The sequence below is a fragment of the Corvus moneduloides genome, chromosome 23 (genome assembly GCF_009650955.1).
Source record: "Corvus moneduloides isolate bCorMon1 chromosome 23, bCorMon1.pri, whole genome shotgun sequence".
In the NCBI taxonomy this organism is placed as follows: Eukaryota; Metazoa; Chordata; class Aves; order Passeriformes; family Corvidae; genus Corvus; species Corvus moneduloides.
In genome coordinates this window covers 206,565-227,114 of record NC_045498.1, presented here as the reverse complement: position 1 = coordinate 227,114, position 20,550 = coordinate 206,565, and the positions used below count along the sequence as shown (strand labels likewise).

Sequence of the window (20,550 nt, the reverse complement as noted above, 5' to 3'; positions counted from 1 at the left end):
GCTCCCTCAGAGCATCACTGGCGACCTGGGACTGGAAAACTGCTGTGGAGCAGGATCCTGTACAGGGAGAAGCACTGCTGGAGCTTGGTGGCCTCTCCCAGCCCCGTGCTGCCAGCCCCCTGCCCTTCCCATGCTGCTGAACTGCCAACCCCTGCTCTGAAAGCCACCAGCACTGAGCTCCCACCACTTCCCTCTCCGGATCTTTGGCCAGCACCGCCTGGCACAGGTACAGCCTCTGAATAGAAATCAAATTTTGCTCAAAAGCATTAATTTCTTCGGGATCATGGGGTGCCCAGATGGGTTCCAGTGGTGGCAAAGGGAGACCTTGAATGTGTTGCTTGAACAGCTTGAAAAGCCAAAGTCAAATCCCATTCCTCCCTGGGCAGGTGTGTTCCTTGCATGGAATGCTTGGATGAGTGAGGCATCACTCCAGCAGTGCAGGTGGCACCTTGGGCCCACAGCCATAATCCCTTCCCTCAAGAAACTCCAAAGATTCACAGAAGTTGCTTTAATTGAGCCTGCCAAAGGGGCAGAGAACTGACCCCATGCAGAATTCCCCCAGAACTGGGGATTTTATTTCCCTCATCATCAACCCTCTGGATGATGCTCCTCGCCAGAGACAGGTGAGGAACAGACTGGTGTCCTGCACCTCGTTTTTGAGCTTTATCCCTAAAAACCTTTCCCGGGAAGTGCTCCCTGCCGTAGAGACATCCTGGATCTGCTTGTGGATTGTGGGGTGTCAGTCACAAAGTCACACAGGGAATTGCTGAGTTGTTTTGTGGCTCCCTAGGGAGAGCGGGGATCTGGGGAATGTGACCTTGGCGCACTTTTAATTAAAGGCTGAGAAAGTGTCTCTGCCTGCTGAACATCTGGGCCTCTGGGCGAGATGAGGCGGAATCTCCACAGCACTTACTGGAGTGTTGGGGTGTGGTGTTGGGGTGGCAGTGTGCTTGGATTGGCAATTTCGGTGCATCAGGATGTGCCCGTGGTCCTTAGAGCTGCGGGATGCTGCTCACTGTGGGGATGGGGATGTGGGCGCGGGGAGGAGGAAATGAGGATGAGGGGATGGGCACGTGGGGATGGAGAGGAGGGGATGAGGGTGCAGGAATGGGGGTGCTGTGCCATAATCCCTGCGGCTGACAGAGAGATTTGTTGTGTCTTCGGCAAGTTCAGAGGAGAGGAAACAAAGCCCTGCACTCCGAGCAGCTCCTTGCAGAGGGTCCTCGCTCTGCGCCTGCCTGGAGGAGAAAGTGCCTCTGGAACCTGCGTTAGCACCGTCTGGGGGGGCTGCAGCAAACGCCTCCACTGCCAGGATTAGTGTGGGGTAATGCTTCATCCCAACTGCTGAACTCCCTGTGCTGAAAGGGGGGATCCACTGCAGCCCCAGTCCCGGTGCAGGCTGGCCTGGCTTGGAGAACTGGGATCTTCTGGTGCACTGCAGGCTGGGGGCTGGGGGGCTGTGCTGGAGGGGTGGAGAAGAGTCTCTGAGCTCTGAGTATTTCATAGGATCAGAGAATCATGCAATAGTTTGGCTGGGAAGGGTCCTAAAAGACCATCCAGTTTCAACCCTCCCCGCGGCGGGGGCAGGGACACCTTCCACTGGAGCATCCCCCGGCGCGGCAGGGCCCTTCCTGCGGGGGGAGGTCTGGGGTCGCCGCTGGGCGAGGGGACCCGGGAGCGGAGCGGGGCGGAGGAAGGATCCCAGCCCGGCCCCTTCCATCCCCCGCCGCTCCCGGCCCCGCTCGGAGCCGGGAAAATCCCAAATCCCACCGATCCCGCACAGCGATCGCAACTTTCCCACGCCCGGGAAGCGGCTGCGGGCCCAGCCGGAGCCCGGCCCGGGGGGGGCACAGGGGGGTCCCGTCCCGTCCGCGTCCCCCCCGCCCGACCCCGCCGCGCTCCGCCCCCCGCGGGGCCGGGGCGGGACCCGGTGCCGGGCGGAACCCGCCGCCCCCCCGCCCGCGCCCAGACGTCCCGGCGGCGGCGAGCAGGGAGCCGGAATCTCAGCGCCCCGCCGGCTCCTGCCGCTCCATGGCCCCGGCCGCAGCGGCGGAGCCCAGCGCCCGCCGCCCCCGGGGCACCGGTCCCGGCGGGAGGAGCATGGCTCGGCGGCCGCCGGTGAGTGGGGGGACGGGGGGACGGCGGGGGGAACACGGACACGGACACACGGCACCGGCCGCACACCCACATCAGCCCCGGGCACACGGACCCCGGGCGGGATGCGCGCCGGGCACCGCGGACACGCAGCATCCGCGGGCACCCGACTGCCGCTGGCACCGGGCACCCCCAGGCCGGCATTGAGCACCCCCGGGCACCCCCGGGCACCCATGGACAGACACCGGGCACCCACGGGCACTGCGCACTGAGGGGCACCGGGCACCCACGGACACGGTGTACCCACAGACACCAGTCTGCTCCCGCAGACCCCGAGCACACGCAGGGACACTCGGACACGCACACGGACTCACACCCGCACATCCACACTCGCATGCACACCCAGCTGTGCACAGATGTGCACACACACACTCCTATGCAAGCCCGCACAGGAGCACACGCGCCTTCACACGGCCAAAACCCGGGAGCTGGGCAGAATTGCCCAATCCCAGCACTTTTTGCTGTTCCCGGGGCTCCTGGCAGAGGGCTGGGGCGAGGAGTGGCCCCACAGCTCATCCCCACGCAGGGTTTGATGTAGAGACTCGAGAGAGGAGAAATGGGTGGAAATTATCCCAGTAGATCCGGGAGTTTGGGATCGGGAGGGCCTGTGGGCACAAGGGGCTCAGCTTTGTGGTGTGGAGGGGTCAGCGACCGCAGCCGGACCAGCGGCTCCGTCTCACCTCTAGGTGGGTTTGGATCCTTATTCACGAAATCAGGGAGACGTGTCTTTTGCAGGGTAAAGAGTAGGGGAGATGGAGGGTTTAAAAAGCTGGAGGTAAGGGTGATGCCAGCTGGGAATACAGCTGGGAACTTAATTGCTTGCAGGCCAAGTGGGATGTGGGCCTGTGGAGTGGGAGATGGGATCTGTGTGTCTGTACCCCCTGGATAACTTGGGCCATGCCTGGGAGCAGGGAGGCAGCCCCCGAGACTCCGTCCCTCCCTTCCCGCCTCCCTCCGTGCTGGTAGGGATTTTTCAAAGGAGCAGCAGGGAAGGTGCCAAATTCAGAAAGAGTTTGGTCCTAATTCCCTGGAAATCCCAGCCTATGGATTTTTTCTTTACTCTCTTTCCTTTTCTCTTGGCCGCAAGGATTTGCAAGGTGCTTGGCCACAGCCTGCATCCTTGGCTGCCCTGCCACCCCACATCACTTCCCAGAGGCAGGAATTCTCCCAGGAAATCCCTCTGAGCCCCTCACTCCTCCCCCTCCTCCAAGCGAGCAAAGAGCTGCCATTAGAAATCTGCTCTCCATTTAAATTTAGATGTCTGCATTATCTTGAATTTGGATTTATTAATTATTTGCATTTGGTTCCTATCAAAAAAGTTGAGCAATGCAGATGTCCTGATTTCGGCATTGGCTTGGGGGAGAAACACCAAATTTGCGGCATTTCCATTGTCTCCTTAGACAATGGCCCATCAGAAGCAGCCGGGAATTACGTTCCCGATCCCATCGCAGGGATCTGACATGTCAGAGTTAAGCATCATCCAAGTTGCGTGAGCTCCTCGCCATGGGTGACTGCAGCTCATTTCCCAGCCGTGGAGATTAGTCTAATTAGCAGAGCAAATCTGGGTAAGGCAAGCGCTGGTAATTAGTAATCAGTGGGATGTTTCCACACACTTTCTTTTGCCTGAGGGGTGAGAGGCGTTTAGAGCATGGCCCCGTTTTTTAGGAGCAGGGAGGAGTTTGGAGAAGTCAAGGGGAATGGAGCTGGAGCTACTGGTGGCACTGGCGGCTCTCACTCCTCACATCCCATTTGCCCATCAGGATCTTCTGCCTGCGGTCACGCACAGGGTGGAAAGCAAAGGGAGAGACCCGCATGTCCCCAAACCACCCCAGCACCATCTTTCCCTGGATCATATTCCAAGTGACAGCAGTACCCTTGGTGGCTCCTGACTGCTGTCTGGGATGTGTGGCCTGATGATGGGAAGCTGGTGCCGATGCTTCTGCAGGTGTGGGGGTGATGCCTCTGTTGACAGGTGCTTGGTGGAGGTGGTTGTGCATTAACCCCTCCTCCATCCCATCCTTCACCTGGGAAAACCGAGGTCTCCACTGCTGTGGAGAGAGGCATAAAGGGCCCTTCTGACCTTTGGGTTGTCACTCCCAAGGTCTTCTGTGCCGCAGCAAAGGTGAAAATCTGTCACAGCCCCCATGAGACTCCCAGTTTGGGACCAGAAAGTGATTTTCACTGTGAAGGGGGAAAATCCTTCCCATGCTGTGGTAATTAGTGTTACTGAATTTATGTGGAAGCTTCTGTGAGGGAACTTAATTGTGGTTGATTAACAGGTGTCCCCAGCTAAGGCTGGAGCTGGAGCCACAGATTTTGTCACTGCATTGGGAACATGCTTGTGCCACATTCACACAGGGAGGTTTTATCCCTCGGGAATGAGCCTGGGGGAGGCTCCGGACTGGGAGTTGCCAGTGGGTGCTGGGGTGGTGACAGGGTTTGCTCCAGCTGGGAGACCCCCCAGAAAAATGTCTGGCAGATTTTTCTCCTATTCCCTCCCTCTGAGACCTTTATGTGTAGCCAAGGAGGGGAATTTGAAGTGAACTCAGAAAACCAGGAAAGGAGGAGGCACCGCAGAGCTGGGGATATGGGGGCTCAGACCATCCCGAGTATCCAGCACGAGGGATGCACCGTGCACTGGGATCACTGCTGCTCCCCTGCTGGCCTTGGCTTTGGTCTCCTGCAGCCAGGATGGGAGATGGGATGGGGAAGGAGCTGGTGCCTGGGTGCTGCTCCTGTGGTCCCCTACTGCCCCGTGCTGGGGGCGGCATTGGAGGCTGGGCTGAAAAGGAGTTATTTTTAAGCATCACATCTCAGCGCAGACTGTCATTCCCATTCTCCGTACCTTCCCGGTGGGTGGGAGAGCTGGGGGGGCTCCAGCAGCTCGACACAGCCTCATACCCAGAAGATCTTGGCTGCCTGGTTCCCCTTTCCTCATGGAGAGGAATCTGAGGGAGCTCAGACATCACAGGCTTGGATGTCACAGGCTCCCCAGGGCTTGGATGAGGCAGAGGGGGCTGGGCTATGCTCACTGGTTTGGGGTCTCACCCATCACCGTGGCCGTTAGACACACTGCAAGCTTTGCTGGCTGATTCAGCAGTGAATTGCAAAATTAGTTTACTCCCAATATCAGGAGAGGATCTTAAAGTCACAGTATTTTTGGAAAAGAAAAGGAAAACTGAGGTGTTTTCTGTTTGTTTGGTGTTTCTCAGGTGTTCATTACAGCCGGGGCTGCTCCTGTGCCAGCTCCCGGGGTGATGCCCTGCAGAGGACCCATGGGATGGGATCCTACATCCAGGGTGGGATCCTGGGTGCAGAATGGGATCATGCCCCACAGTTAGGCAACGCAGCCTGGGATGGGGTATGACAGCAGTGGGAACACTCTCCCCAGGGAGATGCTGGCTTTTAATTCCCTTCTGTGTGGTGGAGGCTGTCCTGCAGTGAGGCCCTTTCCAGGTGTGAGCCAAGGAAAATAAAAAGCTCCTGGAAGGATAACTGGCAAGAGGGATAAACCCGCAAGGGGAAGGCCCTCAGAGCTGCCTGCACTTGGCCCTTTTCAGTATGGCATTTCTGCATCTCCAGCCCATCACTGAGCTGGGTGGCACCTCCTGTGGCACAGGACTGGAGTGGCACTTCCAAACACTGGCACAGCCCCTCATCCAGAGGGAGATTTGGAGGCCAGTTCTGCTTTTTGATAGCCTTTGATGCTGCGAATTCAGGGTGGCAGTGTGGTCATAGCAGGAGCAGAGCATCCCAGGGACACACAGGGGATGTGAGGATCCCTCTGCGAGAGGGACCCTTCCCAAATTCTACTTTGCCACCACCCAGCTCTGCTGCTGTCGGATGCATTGGGATTTAGTGTCAAATTTTAGGAGCATCAGTCTGCGAAGGCGGCGGGAGAGGATTGAGGTGGGAGGGTGGAGCCAGCAATGTGCCTTCGTGATGGGGGGGATTAGAGAAATATTTGGGTTTATTTTAATGCCAGGCTTATTGCGGGGATTGGGAGCTTAACCTGGCAGCAGAGCAGCGCTCATCCCGCTTCAGAACGACGTTTACAGTTCCATACTGTCATTCCATACTGTCATTCCTTGCCGCCGGGAATCAAAACCTCAGAGCTGGTCCTGGTGAGCCACAAATGCCTCCGGGCTGGAGGGAGGTGGCCAGGAATGCCAAGCCACTGCCTGTCCCCAGCACGGGGCCGGGCTGTCCCCGTGCTCCGGCAGCACCCCCAGGAGCCCCGTTCCTGCTCTCCGAGCTGCTCCAACGTGGGATTAATCCATCCGCGGGAGTGTCAGCGGCTGTGGGGTGCAGGAGGGGATGGCAGCGCTGGGTTCTGTATTTTTTTTTAATTTCTTTTTTTTTTAAAGGGTTATATAACCTTGGGGATTCTATTAATAAAAATAATGGTTTTGAACTCTGGGAACAGCCAGCCCCAGCAATGAGCAAGGAAATGCTCCAAGTTCAGAACATGGCAGCGTGGAGATAAGGGACAGGCACTTTGGGCAGGAATAGTGGCCGGGGCTACAGAGGGGATTCCCTGCCTGAGGCAGATTCGTGGCATCTGCCTGTCCCTCCTGCCAGCAGCTCCGTGCCCATGCCCAGGGATAAGGAGAGGAGGTGGGAAGGGGGTTGTTTCAGCCCCAGCATGGTCTGGACCCTGTGGATGTGGGGTGGGTGGGCACCTCTCATCCTCCTGCTCCCCATCCTAAGCAGCCTGAGATGAACCCCAGACTGTATCCAGTGCAAAAGTGTGGCAAGGGCAGCCTGGTGCAGCCCAGGTGAACATCACCTGGACCCAAAGCATTGCCCTGGATGGGATCCAGGGGATGCTCAATGTCCTCACAGGCAGGACCCCAGGGATGCTTGTTGTCCCCATGGGATGCTCTTTGTCCCCACAGGTGGGACACCAGGGATGCTCCTGTCCCTGTGGACACTGGCCTTGATTCCACAGGGTGGGTTAGAGAGGAAAACAGCAGAACTGGGGTTAAAGAAGCATGGCTGAGATTCTGGAATAAACCAGGGGGTGCCTGGTGTGAGTGAGTTTGGGGTCATGAGCCGTGAGGGTTTCATATTCCCCCCCCAGCAGTGTCCAAGGCTTTCTCTTGCAATGTAGGGGGTCATTCTCTTTTTAATTCCTAAGTAGCCAGCAAGGCATTTAAAGGGTTTGCTATAAAATTAAGAGAGTTTGAAGCTAAGGTGGAAATGGGAGAAAATGGAGACATAACCTAAATCAGGGCATTTGGAGGCAAAAACCCCACAGTCTTTGGGATGTGTTCAAGTGTCCAGTTGTTTCCCTTTAATACCAAAATATTTAAAGCCTCATTTTTCCATTCAGGATGAATGTTGCTTTGGGTTTATTGTGTTTCTCCCTTTGCCATGTGGGATTATCAACTTATTTTCCAGAAAGCCTTAACACCCCACTCAGCAGTGGCCTGGGGTTTGGTCTGGTTTTTTTGGGACTTCATTTTTTTTCCCTTTAAATCTCCCTTACTCAAGTAGTCACAGCTTGACAGCTTTGTGCCAGGAACAAGCTGTCATCCTGGAACTCGTATCTTTTAATTCCTTCCCTCTGATGCTAATAACACCTTAAGATGATTAACTGGGAAAAAAAAAATGTAGTATTTTTCTGCTGTTTGGATGCTGGTCACTGGCTCTAGGCACTTCATTCATCTCGGGGAGTAAAATTGGAGAGGTCACCACTCTCCTCCCGCAGGGTTCTCCTTGGGTTTAGTTTCCGGACTTGAATTGCTGAATGTCCATGATTCCGTGTTGTCCAAATGCTTTTCTTGACAGTTTAAGATGAATTGGGGTGAGAAGCCCCCTCCCACAGCATCCCTTGGCTGGGGGCCACCCTGCAGCTCTCCCTGCTCACATCCCCTTTGGGATGTTCCTTTGGGAACCGCCTGGGCAGCATTCCCTTGCTGGCAGTGCCCAGAGACACAGGAGAGTGCACGGACACTCCGTCCTGCCCCAGCCCCACTGCCAGCCATGCTGGGCACGCAGCACCGCACTGCGAGGACACGGATTCCTGTCAACATGAGCTTATTTATATTTTTTTAAAGATGTTTTTGGTCTGGGACATGTTCAAGGCCTGTTTTAGCTTCCCAGGGTTCCACTTATCCCAGGCACAATGGTGCCAGCCCAGCTGATGCTTCCCACCAGGCTGGTCACCGGCTGTGTTGGGCAGCAGCTTCCACACCTTTTTGCTTGTCTAGGAAATAAAGTTCTGGATAAAATGACACACCATGCACTGTAAATCCCTGTAAATCCCTAGATGTGGAGTTTGGTGTTGGTGTGTGTGAGGGTGGGATCCTGGGGATGCGCTGAGCAGGTCAGGGGAAATAGGAGACAGCATAAAATTGGGGAAAAAAACTCTTTTAGCTTAAATTCTCCATGGATTGATGGGTCCTGCCATCTGATGAGTGGCTTGATATTGGTTTAGGTTGTGCTTGGATCATCACTCACAGGGCCCTGGGTGGTGCGGCTGTGTCAGACCTTTCATTTGGGTTTCCAGGTGCCTCAGTTTCCCCCGAAGATGAATAAAGAGCCCCTTCCCTCGCTGCTCTTGTGGCAGACTGGGGGTGGCACCTTCTCAGGTGTCACAGGACTGGGGTGACCCAGGACAGGTCCCTTGGGCCCCGATGCCAGCGATGGCTCTGTGCTGGATGTGACACAGCTGTCCTCACTTCCTGCACAGCTCAGGGGTTTAGAGGGATGAATCTGAGGGCTTTGGGAGTGTGGTTGGAAGGGGCTCCTCAGCCCTTCACTCCTGAGTGGGGAGAGAGAAGTGACCTGAGGAAAGAGGGGAGCAATGGGGCAGAGCAAAGCTGCTGGTCCCTGACCGGTGTCACCTGCGGGCTCGGTGTCCTTGTGCTCCCGGCATCCCCTGCTCCTGGTGTCCCTGTGCCGTCCATGTTCCCAGCACCCCCATGCTCCCAGTGTCCCTGTGGTCCCCGTGCTCCAGCATTCTGGGCACACAGACCCCCAGTGACGCCTGCTCACCTTTTTCTCCTTCCGTCCTGCAGGAATTGCGGCTGAGCCAGAGACGATGACTGCGGAGAGCGCCGAATCCAACGGGCCCATGCGGGAGCCGGAGCAGGGGGGCCCCAAGGTGCCGGTGCCCCCTGTCCCACCGCGGCGCCGGGGCCGCCGCCTGCGGCGCAAGCCCCCGATGGAGCCCCCGCTGAAGGGGCAGCTCCGCATGCGCTCACCCGCAGGAGCCTTCGTCATGGTGGGCATCTCGGTGGTGCTGGTGGGCATGACCATTGCCGTGGTGGGCTACTGGCCTCACCGGGGACATGGGGGCACCGGGGCCAGCGCAGGGAACACCAGTGTGGTGGGGGACATGAGGAGGGAGGTGGCAGCTGGGCGCCACGTGCCCCACAGCGAGAAGCTGAAGCTGATCGGCCCCGTCATCATGGGCATCGGGCTCTTCATCTTCATCTGCGCCAACACGATGCTGTATGAGAACAGGGACATGGAGACCCGGCAGCTGATGCAGAAGGGGCTCTACGGCCTGGCAGTGGGGCTGCCCGAGGGGACCAGCCCCGAGGATGGCCACTGCCAGCACGGGGACAGCCAGCCCATCCACAGGGCCAACGCTGAGTGTGTGGAGGGCTGTTACCAGGTGGACCTGTCCTGCCAGCCCTGTCCTGGCCCTGGCAGCAAGTGGTCCGACTGCTACGGCCCCAACAGGCTCCAGACCATGGCCGAGTTCCTGCAGCACCCAGCAGCTTCCCCTGCGGCCTCTCCCCATAGTCTCCGCTCCACTGAGGTCAACCTGAGCCTCCCGTGCCGTGCCGGAGCCGAGTCCCTCCTGTCCTCGGCCGTTGGGGCCCTGGCACTGCCCATCATCAAGCTCAACAACTGCTTGCTGGACGGGGCAGCACGGGCGGCTGGCGGGAGGGCAGAGAGGGGCCCTGCTGAGCATCCCCCCAAAACACCACAGCTCTCCCGGGCTCCGCTTTCCATCGGTGACAGCACCGCACCCTGCGGCCAGGACGGTGGCGGTGGTGATGGTGGTGGTGGCCACATTGTCATCAACATGGGTGGTGGCTGTCCCGACGCGGAGCCGCTGGTGGAGCTCAGCCCCGATGTGCACCTCCACATCCCGGGACATTCCAAATCCCTGGACCTTGGCCGGCCGGGGGTGCTGCTGGTGGCCCCCATCAAGGACCGCAAGAACCGGAGCTGGCCCCGGCTGGACCACGTCAGCCTGGTGGGCTTCGCCAAACTGGAAAGTACTGGCGAGTCCTCGGACCGGCTGCTGGAGCCCAGTGAGCCCCCAAGTCGGGGTGAGCCCCGACCCAGCTCCTGGGTAGTGGGGATGGAGCAGGGCACGCGAGTCTGATGTCCCCAACACCTCTGGGGACTGTAACAACATCCCAGTCCCTCATCCTGGCCCCCAGCACCCACCAGCAACCCCAAAACCCCACATCCAGGGGTGTTTGGGGGTGGCATTTTTAAGCTGATGCCAAGAGGAAGATCCTGACCCTCTGCTCCTGGGGGAGGATTTGCCTAGGGTGGGATGTCCTTCACGGTGGATGCCCTTGGCCTTACAAGCCCTTCTCCTGGTGGCTTTTCTGGAGGAGTCCTCACTTTGAGACCCCACGCAAATTGTGGGATGGGGACATGGGGGCGGGTGAAGCTCACCAGCCCCCACAGCACTTTATTTCAGCAGGGTTGGGGTGGGGAGATGCTTTGGGGGGTGGTGTCCCCTTGTCCAGCCTCAACCCACCGGAAAATTTGCTTGGCCAGAGCACATAGGCCCAGCAGGGCTATTAAATATTATCTGGATGCCATGTGGTCCTGCCTTGCCTCCTCCTATTGCCCGTGGGATGCTGGGGAGGGGCAGCGCCTGCAGCAGTGGGTCCAGAGGGTCTGTGAGAACTTGTGCCTCCACCCAGGCTCCACTGAAGAAGGGATGCTCCGTAACCAGCTGCTCAGCATCCACAGGATGAGGGGATAAGCTCAAGGTTTGGAGTTTTTATGGAGAGAAGGGATGCAAAAGGCGCCCGGGGAGCTGCAGGCAGCGAGCGAGGTGCTGCTGCGCATTCCGAGAGCCTCTCTGTGGATCTGGGTTTGTTTGTGCTGGTTTTTGGTGGGATGAAGGATGCAGGTAGTGGGAGGAAGGGTGTGAAGGGACAGAGAGGTGGGCGAGTGTCAGTGCTGATTTTGCCAGGTCCTGTTTGGTGTCGTGGTGTTACTCAGTGGCTGCTGGATGCAGAACAGGAGCTGTATGGGATGAGGCCAGAGAGGTGGCCTCGGCGCTGGGGTGGATTCCTGGAGAAAAGGGAGCTGGGGGTTCATCCCATCCCTTCTTACTCCCTCCAGCTCTCTCTTGGGCAGGAGGAGCCCTGGGATGCTGGGGGTGTGGAAGGATGGATTGGAGCGATAGGATGAGGACAGCTCTGCTCTCCAGCAACTCAGGAGGCTTCAAAATGGCTGTGGCAGCCTAGATGGGATCTTTGCCTTTTGCTTTCCCAAAACCAGGGCCTGTTTGAATGGCTGAAATATGTTTTATCTGTATGAAGTGTTTGGGGGGTTTTATTCCTGTCTCTGCTTCTCCCTCTCTGGTCTGAACACAGAGTGTCAGACCTTGCAAACTTTGGGGACAATGTCCTTTTCCAGATTGAAACATCCCAGCAAAATCATTTGGAATTTGCCTTTTCTACCCCAGCCCCCTCTTTTCCCAAAAAGCAACCCCCCACAGTGTTTTGGGGTTTTTTTTCTGCTTTACAAGGGAAAGCTCTGTCTGTTTCCAATGCCAGCCCTCCCAGAGAGGTTTGGTTCAGCTTCCCCCTGTGCAGGGAACAGGGATGGGACCAACAGCTGCAGTTTGGGGCCAGTTGCATCCCAAAGGATTCTCCGGGAGTGATACCAGCCCGAGCTCAGCTATTTATTTGGCTGCTTAATCTCAACATTATTTAGGCACTGATTCAGTGCAATAAACAGCAACAAGAGAAAGTCACCATCGGGGTCTGCCCTGGAGCAGCATCCCAAGGGAAGTGCCAGAAGGTTGTTTATGTCCAAAAATAACTTTAAATTTGGGCTTAACCAGCTGCAGCCAGAGCTGATGCCGGGCCCTGGGCCATGCTTTGGGAACTGGCAGCAAGAAATTGGAGCCCAAAATGCCACAAGGATCTGCACCAGAAGCTACTGGATGCTTTTGTTTTCATTTTTCCCCTTCATTTTCTGGCTGGGGCTCAGTCCAACCGTGGGAAATGGCTGGATCACAGGGGAACTTGCCTGGATCATGTGCCTGCACCAGCATCGTCCTCCTGCCCCATCCTCCTTCCCAGCTCAGCAGCATCCTCCAGGGAAGGCAATTCTGAGTCACACAGGGATCATTTCAAAATGCAAAGCAGCTCGATTAATTAATCTGGCAGGGTGAGAAGACCTGTGCCTTCTCCAGGGAGAGCAGCATCAGCGCATCCCTCACCTTCAGCTCCGCCTGTGGACACCTTTTCCAGAGTGTTTGTGGGATTTTAACAGTGCTGGTTTCAGCGGGTGGATGCCGTGTATGCTGTCCTCCCAGTGTGCTGGGAATAAACTGGGCAGGGATGAGGCTGGGTTAGAAACAGAAATTAAAAGAGAAAGTAGAAGTATACACCCTGGATAGAACCCTCCGTTGACTGCTTGGCTACAGAGCTGTGAAGTGGAACAATCCTGGAAGCCCTGGAGATCGCACACTCGCAGTCTCTGAAGGGCAGTGCTTGGTGGTACCTTCTGTCCTGCTCAGAACAGGCTGGATACACTCTGGATTAAATATCCAGCTGTTGGCACCCCCCGGGGTATCCCACTCCAGGAGGTGGCCATTGCAGGAGGAAATTTCTACCAACAGAAGGGGGATTTCATCAAAAACACCGGCAAGGAAAACTGGGGGATTGTCCCCAACACCAATGTGTCCAGGCTGACGAGGACTGACCCCGGGGGTCCCTCGGACCAGAGGGTGGAATTTGGAGAGACCAATTGCCCTCACCACCAAGGGACCTCTCAGCTGGTGAATGGCTACAGGACAGCTTAGTTTGGGCCAAAAATGGATAAAATGTGAAAATGAATTGAGGGAACCACTGCCACAGGCTGTGTGTGGGAGCTGTGCTCTGGGGAGGTGCAGACCGTGCCGGTGGCTGTTAGAGGGTCTCTCATGCCTAGGGACACCAGCGGGTCTCCAGATTTGCTGCTGGGACACCTCTGTCCCCAGGGAGCACAACAACCACAGCTGGGGACAATCACTCCCTGATCCTGCTCAGCTGTTGGCTGGTTGCAGCCCTTTCTCCTCTTCTTCTTCCTCCTCCTCCTCCTCGTCCTCCTCTCCCCGCAGTGAGGCAGGTCACAGCCATGGATCTGCTTGGCCGGAGAGCCTTTCCTTAAGATTTAAAGTCTGTGGGAAGGCGAGGGCTCTGCTCGCAGAACGCACTTGCAGTACAGCCAGGAGTGAGCGATCCCGGCCGTAAATCTGCCGAGGTGCTGGGAAGATGAAGTGTCGGGGACGGAGTGACCTGTGCTGGGTGAGTGTGGCTTTTGCCCGCCGTGGTTAAGGAGGAGCGGTGTGATGGGGGCGGGTGTGCTCCCCGGCTCTGTAACGCCCTGGCACCTCTCGGCAGGGGGCTGATCTTTGGTGCTTTATTTTAAAAAGGGCAGTAGTGCGATACGAAATGCCTGCCTGCATTAATGAGCCAGCACTGAGCCAAAGGAACCCATCCTAGTGATTCCCGGTACCCAAGGGAGCTGGAATGGGGCTGGAGCTGGGGTGGGTTTGGGGGTAGTTGCCTAATTTTTTTTTTCTTTTTTTTTTTTTCTGTGGGTTTGGGGGTGTCCCGTGCAGGCTCCCTGGCACCCCAGGCTCTGCACATTAATCCTAGTGTAGAAATGGGCTGAGCAATGTGGGATGGATCCCCCTGGGGCTGGTCCTGGGTTGAAAGCCCAGTGGTGTCAGTGTCCATGTGATGTGTCCTGACAGCTGAACACTGGCACAAGGCTGGAGCCCAAGTCTCTGGGGCTTTGGCTAGGAGCCCATCAGGGACCACTGCCCATGCTGGGGGCAAAAAGCAAAAGATGCCCATGGATCTGTAGGAGTCCTGCAGTGGTGCTTCCTTGGGGGGTTGGGGACGGAGCAGGGATGAATCCAAGGCCATTGACCCAGCTGCTGCAGGGCCTGAGGTCACTCCCCACCTGGTTTTGGCTTTTCTTTCATGCCTCAGTTTCCCCAGTGATGGAGCTCAGAGCTGAGCTCAGCATGTCCAACCTGGCCCATTGTCAATGTAATTCCTCTTTGACCTTTCAACCCTGTTTATCTCAGACCCTGGGATGAACAACCCTGGGCTCTCTCAGCTGGAAGTGATGGAGTTGCCCTGCTGCTGCCTGGCTCCCACAGCAATTCCCCCTGGAGCCCTCAGAGCAGCCCTGATCCTCTGGGAACACAACTGGCTGCTGAGCCCCCAAAACAGGAGAAACAGCCTAAAAATAGCCTGGGCTGGAACAAGCTGGAGACTGAAGGGGAACGTTCTCCTCCTGATGTGACAGCTGCTCCTGAGTTCCAGGATGGAGACACAAGGAAGGACCAGGGATGGGTGATGAAGGGAAGCGACTTTTGTGGCTTCTTCCTGAAGCATGGGATCTCCAAGACAGAGTCGTTGCCTTTCATGTGGGATCTGGGGGCTGGAGCTGGTGCGGGGCCACCCAGGAGCGCGGACTCAGCCCACCAGGAGCTGCTGCCTCCTGCACGGCTGGGACAAGGGATTGGGGTTTTATTTATTTGCATCTGGATTGCCATGGTGTTTGTTTGCCTAATATTTTCCGTTGCTTGTAGCCAGACAAAATGCCACAGGCAGCATTTACCACACCCTCTCCTGCTCTGGCTGTGAGGGGGATAAAGGCACCCTGGGCTTGGGACACCCACCCAGAGGGGCTGGAAGGGGGAAGGTCTCCTGGGATGGCCCCAGACAGTGCAGGATCGTGGCTGAGCATCGAGGTGGGTATTTACTGTCCCTGCACTTGTACCCTGAGGGAAATGAGCTGAAGACACTTTTCCCCTGGGCATTTGGGATGGGGTTCAGCATCCCCTGTGCTGGGCTGTCCCTTCACTGGCGATGGCAACACTCCTGCCCAGCAAAGTGCCGTGGTTTGGGTGGATGGGCAATCCCTGGTGCCACTGATGTCCCTGCAGTGTGTCCAGGACAGGGATGTGCCAGAAGCCCCTTGGGAACCATCAGGCCCATGTCCCCTCCCCATGGCAGTCCCTGATGGTGTTTCTGCCAGGACACATTGGTGCAGTCCAGCACAATCCCATATTGTTGTTGGAGCTGGTAGCTGTGGGACAGACTGGGACCCACAGGAGCCCGACAGAGCTTGGAGCTGCTCCCTAGGTGACGCTCAATAGGGCCAAGAGTGGGAGCAGGTGGTCTTGGCCACTGAGCAGGGGACTGACACCCCAAAGCGCAGCTGAGCAAAAGGATGAAGCCCTTTCTTGGCTGGTTGTCCCCAAACGTGATGTTTTTGGGGCTGTGGTTCGTGCCCAGGCATGACCCCTCACACCAGCGCGTTGTCTGAAGGTGCTGGGACCTCCCTGGGGCCCAGCTCCCCAGAACAGGGCTGTTTTTGGCGTGACCCTGCGGGGGCTGGGGAGGGCAGGAGCCTGAGAGGTAACGGGACGTGGCTCTGCCGCAGAGCTGTGAGTGAGTCACGCTGCTGTGACACTTACGGGAAAGCAGCCTCGGTGGTGGCAGTTTCCCAACTCTCCAGGGTCAGTTTCTGAGGCTCCTTGGTAATTTTGGCTTTACAGGACACTGAGATTTAATACTTGGAAGCAAACTGTCCAGGGTCAGGGTCGAAGAGGTGATGGCTGTCTGAAGCAATGGGAATTCAGTGCTTTAGTACAACATGCCCTATGCCACCCTTCCCTTTCTGCCTGTTAGGGAAATTGAGGCACGGGGAGGTACCACAGCCAGCCCCTGGGCTGCCCCTGCCCCCAGGGAAGCTCTTTCCAGCCAATTTCCAGTCTCCAGTTGCCCTAACTGGGCCAATTGGCTCTTGCTCTCTGTCAGGCCTGCAGCCAAGATGCCCTGTCAGCTTTTTGTGCCTTATTGCTGTCCCTCTTAAAGTTGCTGCAGCCAGAAAAAAAAAATGAGATAGGACCAAAATATTGATGGATTTGACAGTTCCCCCCACTCCAGTTCAATCATACTAACTCAGAGCTGGGCAGCAGCTGCTGAGCACAGACTTCATCTGGGCTCACCACAAATTCCGCAGCCCAAAGGGAGGTTCTGTATCAAGTGATGCTGCTTTGGGGCAAAGTTGGACTCTGGGAATTGCTTCTGGCCCTTTTGGGGAGCTTTGGCCCACATGTGACCACACTGGGAACTGTTTAAAGGGTCTGAAGGCACCAAGAGCCCAGGGAAATGCTCGCCCAGGACTGGGAGAGCTTTGGCACCGCTGTGGCTACCTTTTGGGGGCTTTGGTTTAGGCTGGTAAAACCAGGCTAAGGAGAGAGAGACCTGGAGGAAGGTGAGAAGAAGGAAGAGAATTCAGTGCCAGGGAGAGAGTTTTGTTTGAAAATTTATTGAAAAATGCAGTACAAGAAGCAATACTGAACACTCAGGTCTGCCTAAACGCTACGGCAACTTTCCCTTTGATTCACTATGAAAATCCAAAATAACAGATCCCATCACTAGTTGATCTAGAAAGTTTTGCCAACTTTAGAAGTTCCTATTTTTATAAAGAGTGTAAACGCCTAGCCTAGACAATTCACAATTGCCTTAAAAAAATTTTACAAAGCTCCTTCATCTTCTCAACTAAATTATTTTATTTATTTTTATATTTTTTTACAAGTTTCATCTCTAAGGCTGGGACACTACCACCTCTTAAGGTAATTGTACAATTAGGAAAATCAGCAAACCACAGTTTATTAAAACCAGAAATCAGTCAGTCCTTTGCTAACACATCTCTGTTGGTCAAGGGATTGCTACTGGGCAACTGGAGCTGCCATTCCAGTTTAATGGAGGAGAACAGGAGCTCCTTGCCTTCCTTTCTATAAAAACATTCATTCATATATAAATAGCTTCCATATAATGTATATTATACAATCAAGACAGTCTCTGGGTGAATTTGTGGAGTGGGAAGAGCTGGGAACATTCATATAAATAGACCTTACTTAGCTGGTTTGTCCCTTGAGCTGACACAGCATGCTCAGAGCCAAGGATTTTAAATCCCACCAGAGGTGGAAGGGGCGTGGGCAGCCCCACCACGGCATTGAATGAGGGTGAGAGAAGCTTCTTCTGCTTTTAACTTGTATCTTCTTCCCAAGCTCCTGTCCAGCTCCTGGGCTTGGGCACCACGTTGGCAGGAGCGGGGCTGGAAACTCCTGAGGTCAGACAGCAGGTGATGGCAAAGGGCACAGGAGGCCATGACTTGTTTAAATTATTCCAGGAGAAGCAAGAACTCCGCAGGGGAAGTGTGAGAATGGACAACCTGGAAACAGCCACCCAAAATCCAGGGAAAAAATAAAAATAGGGTTATTCTAGTCTATGGGCCCTTTAACAAGGGACATCCGCAGCCACAGTGAGCACATCCTTTTGGAAAGGAACCACCTCTCCTGCCAGGTTTCTCACCCCAGAAATCCCCTGCTTTGTCTCACTCATCATGCTCAGGGCATGGGATACCCCAGGGGAACATCCAAGGACCAGATTCCCCTAAATTCTCCTGACAGCAGAGTGCCTTCAAGTGCTATGGACAAACTGAATTTATCACGCTGGCTCTGCCTGGTAAAGCCCAGAAATCCTCTCAGCCACTGCTCCATGTGCCCCTTCACTCCTCAGGTGGCTGTTGCAAGTGAGAAGGAAGGACTGAGTAGCAAAAAACTCAATTCCCAGAAAAAGGACAGTGCCAGAGGGTGCTCAGCATGATGGGTGTTTAAGGCAAGCATTACCCAACTAAGTTGAGAACAGCAGAGACACAGACCCCTTCCAGGGTCTGCCTGGCAGAATAAGGAAGAAAAGGGCTTTTCAGACATGGACAGGAAGACTTAATCTCTACACTACAGCTGTGGAGCCCAGGACTCTCTAAATCCCCAGAGCACGATGCCCTGAGGAAGGCAGAGCATCCCGGGAGGGGACCCTGCACCCAGAGCAGCCCAGAGGCAGCTGCCGGCATGGGAAGACTGGAGGCTGAGCAGGACCCAGGGCCAGCAAGGCTCAAATAGAGCCAAAATCCAGCAGCGTCTCCAGTCAATACTGACAGACAGCTTAATTAAAATTGCACCTGAAGCTGAGAAGCTGCACCAGCCCCAGCGCAGTTCCAGGGCAACTACACAGTGGAGTCTTTGCAGCCTGAGCTAAATTCAGTGACTTCTGAAATACATTATTTAAATTTAAAACTGGAGAGCATTTTTCTTTATTGCCATTTTCTTCCCATCCTCACCTGAGGAGCAGAGCACTCCCTGCCCTCAGCTACCACTGTGCCACATTATATATATATATTTATACATTAAAAAAAAAAAATTAAAAAATCACAATCTCAAGTGGACTGAAGTGTTCACAGGTGTCTGGGCAGACTCTTTACAGAGCTTGGTTGGTTTTTTGCTTCTTGAATCTTGAATTTAAATGCTGAAAGGACAAACCAGGCAAGAACATTCCCACGAAGCTGAGAGAGCAGCAGTGGGAGCACATCCAGCCCCTGAAATCATGTTTTTGCATCACCGCTTCTGTGCTGGAGATGGCCCTGGGGGTCTGTAAGCTCAGCCTCAAGATTCAATCACCCTGATATTTCATTCCAGCAAGGGGGTCATGAAGCCAAATCCAGACCCTTAGGCCAGTGTGGAAGAGGGAATGGCAGCACTTCCCATGTGGTTTGGCTCTATCACAACCAGCAACACTTGACACCTCCTAAAATTCCTTGTTCAGCCTCTCCAAATACAGCTTGCAGGCCTAGGAAGGATTGTCTAAAGGAGTTTAAATTAAATGATAGTAGGATACATGCTCTGGGAAATGGGTAACGTGTTCAGCTTTAAATAGCACTGTGAGGGGAGGGAAAAAACCCAACCCATGACTTACAAAAAAAACACCCTCCCTAATTTAAAAATCATGAACACAAACAAGTGAAAAACTATGACACTGAAAAACTCAGTTCCTGTGAATGCTGCACAAGCCTACCTTAATAGCATCCCGAGTCCAAACACCTTAAACGCACACTTCTACGGGCTTTTTAATTTAATGGCATCTAGAAAACACAAACAGGTGGGGAGCACTCGGCAGAGACACACAGGAAGAAGGCAAGATGCTATCACAGTCCTCTTAAAGCTCTAAAATTCACAGTATAAGATACTTGAAGCAACTTCCAGTATTCCTTAAATCTAGTCAACTATTCAGATGTGTGCATAGGCTACACCACAAAACCCTACTGTGATCACACATCAGGGCTGGAACCCAGCGGGGAGGGAGCTCGGAGCAGCCCGGGGGTCGCAGTGGGGCTGGAGCTCCCCGGAGCTACAAAAATAATCCAGAGGCAATTGGAAATGCTGCACAAAGTCTGACTCTTTAAACTGACTCTCCTGGCAGAAGGACCCATGGCTTTGTGAAGGCGCGTACAGATCCCACACTGGGAATATGCATGGATACAGCTCCGATATCCCTGATGAGGCAGAGGGAATACAGGTTAAAACAGGGAGCCCTGGAGCCCTGCGAGGTGGAATTCTGTGTCTGAAGAGGCTTTGTGTGAGAGGGAATGCAAAATTGAAAACCTGTAAAAAATATTCAGTCCAGTTAGAAATATGGCATATTTCTGTCACAATAGATATAAAAAAAAAAAAAAAAAGACAAAACAAAACCCCATATCCAATAGGATCCAGTGGAGTCTGGAAAAATCCCAAGTAAAATGTCAATGCACAATGCTTAATAAATGATATGAATGTCTCTGAGTGTCAAGTCGGAAATCCAAGGTCTTTGTGCTCCAGGTAGTTTCTTGGTAGTTTTGCTGGGTTTCTTTTTCCTGGTGTTGTGGCTTGCAGGAATGTTTCCTATCAAGAGAGAAAGAGGGTAAGTTACAGCTACCAACAGCAGCTTGCTGGGAGAGACAGGAATCTGCCTCCCTGAAGCCAGATGGGAACTGATTTCAGGTGAATTATCACTAATGGCAGGTGAGAAGTGCCTGAAGGGGCTCCAGGACAGCTGGAGAGGGACTGGGGACAAGGGACGGAGGGACAGGACACAGGGAATGGCTTCCCACTGCCAGAGGGCAGGGATGGGTGGGATATTGGGAAGGAATCCTTCCCTCTAAGGGTGGGCAGGCCCTGGCACAGGTTGCCCAGAGAAGCTGTGGCTGCTCCATCCCTGGAAGCATCCAAGGCCAGGTTGGACGGGGCCTGGAGCACCCAAGCACATAATGAATGTTTGGGAAGGCAAA

At 54.9% G+C, this 20,550-nt stretch overlaps 2 protein-coding genes across 37 annotated transcripts in view; one reads left to right on the top strand and one right to left on the bottom strand.

The window, feature by feature from the left end:
• Positions 1–1,997: 1,997 nt before the first annotated feature.
• Positions 1,998–18,650, top strand: TMEM200B (transmembrane protein 200B). The gene is made up of 2 exons (XM_032132690.1): positions 1,998–2,118; positions 9,180–18,650. Exon 2 carries the CDS (start codon positions 9,203–9,205, stop codon positions 10,502–10,504), a length of 1,302 nt encoding a protein of 433 aa, XP_031988581.1. The 5' UTR covers positions 1,998–2,118; positions 9,180–9,202; the 3' UTR covers positions 10,505–18,650.
• EPB41 (erythrocyte membrane protein band 4.1) overlaps positions 16,695–20,550 on the bottom strand; it is a 94,680-nt gene continuing 90,824 nt past the window's right edge. For all 36 annotated transcript variants that reach the window (XM_032132671.1, XM_032132665.1, XM_032132645.1 and 33 more), the window contains one exon: positions 16,695–20,164. The gene's annotated coding sequence lies outside the window, so the exon portion shown is untranslated. The remainder of the gene's footprint in view (positions 20,165–20,550) is intronic.

What these genes read in the sequence shown, in the direction of transcription:
- TMEM200B (XM_032132690.1), top strand. Translation starts at nt 9,203, where the DNA reads ATGACTGCGGAGAGCGCCGAATCCAACGGGCCCATGCGGGAGCCGGAG.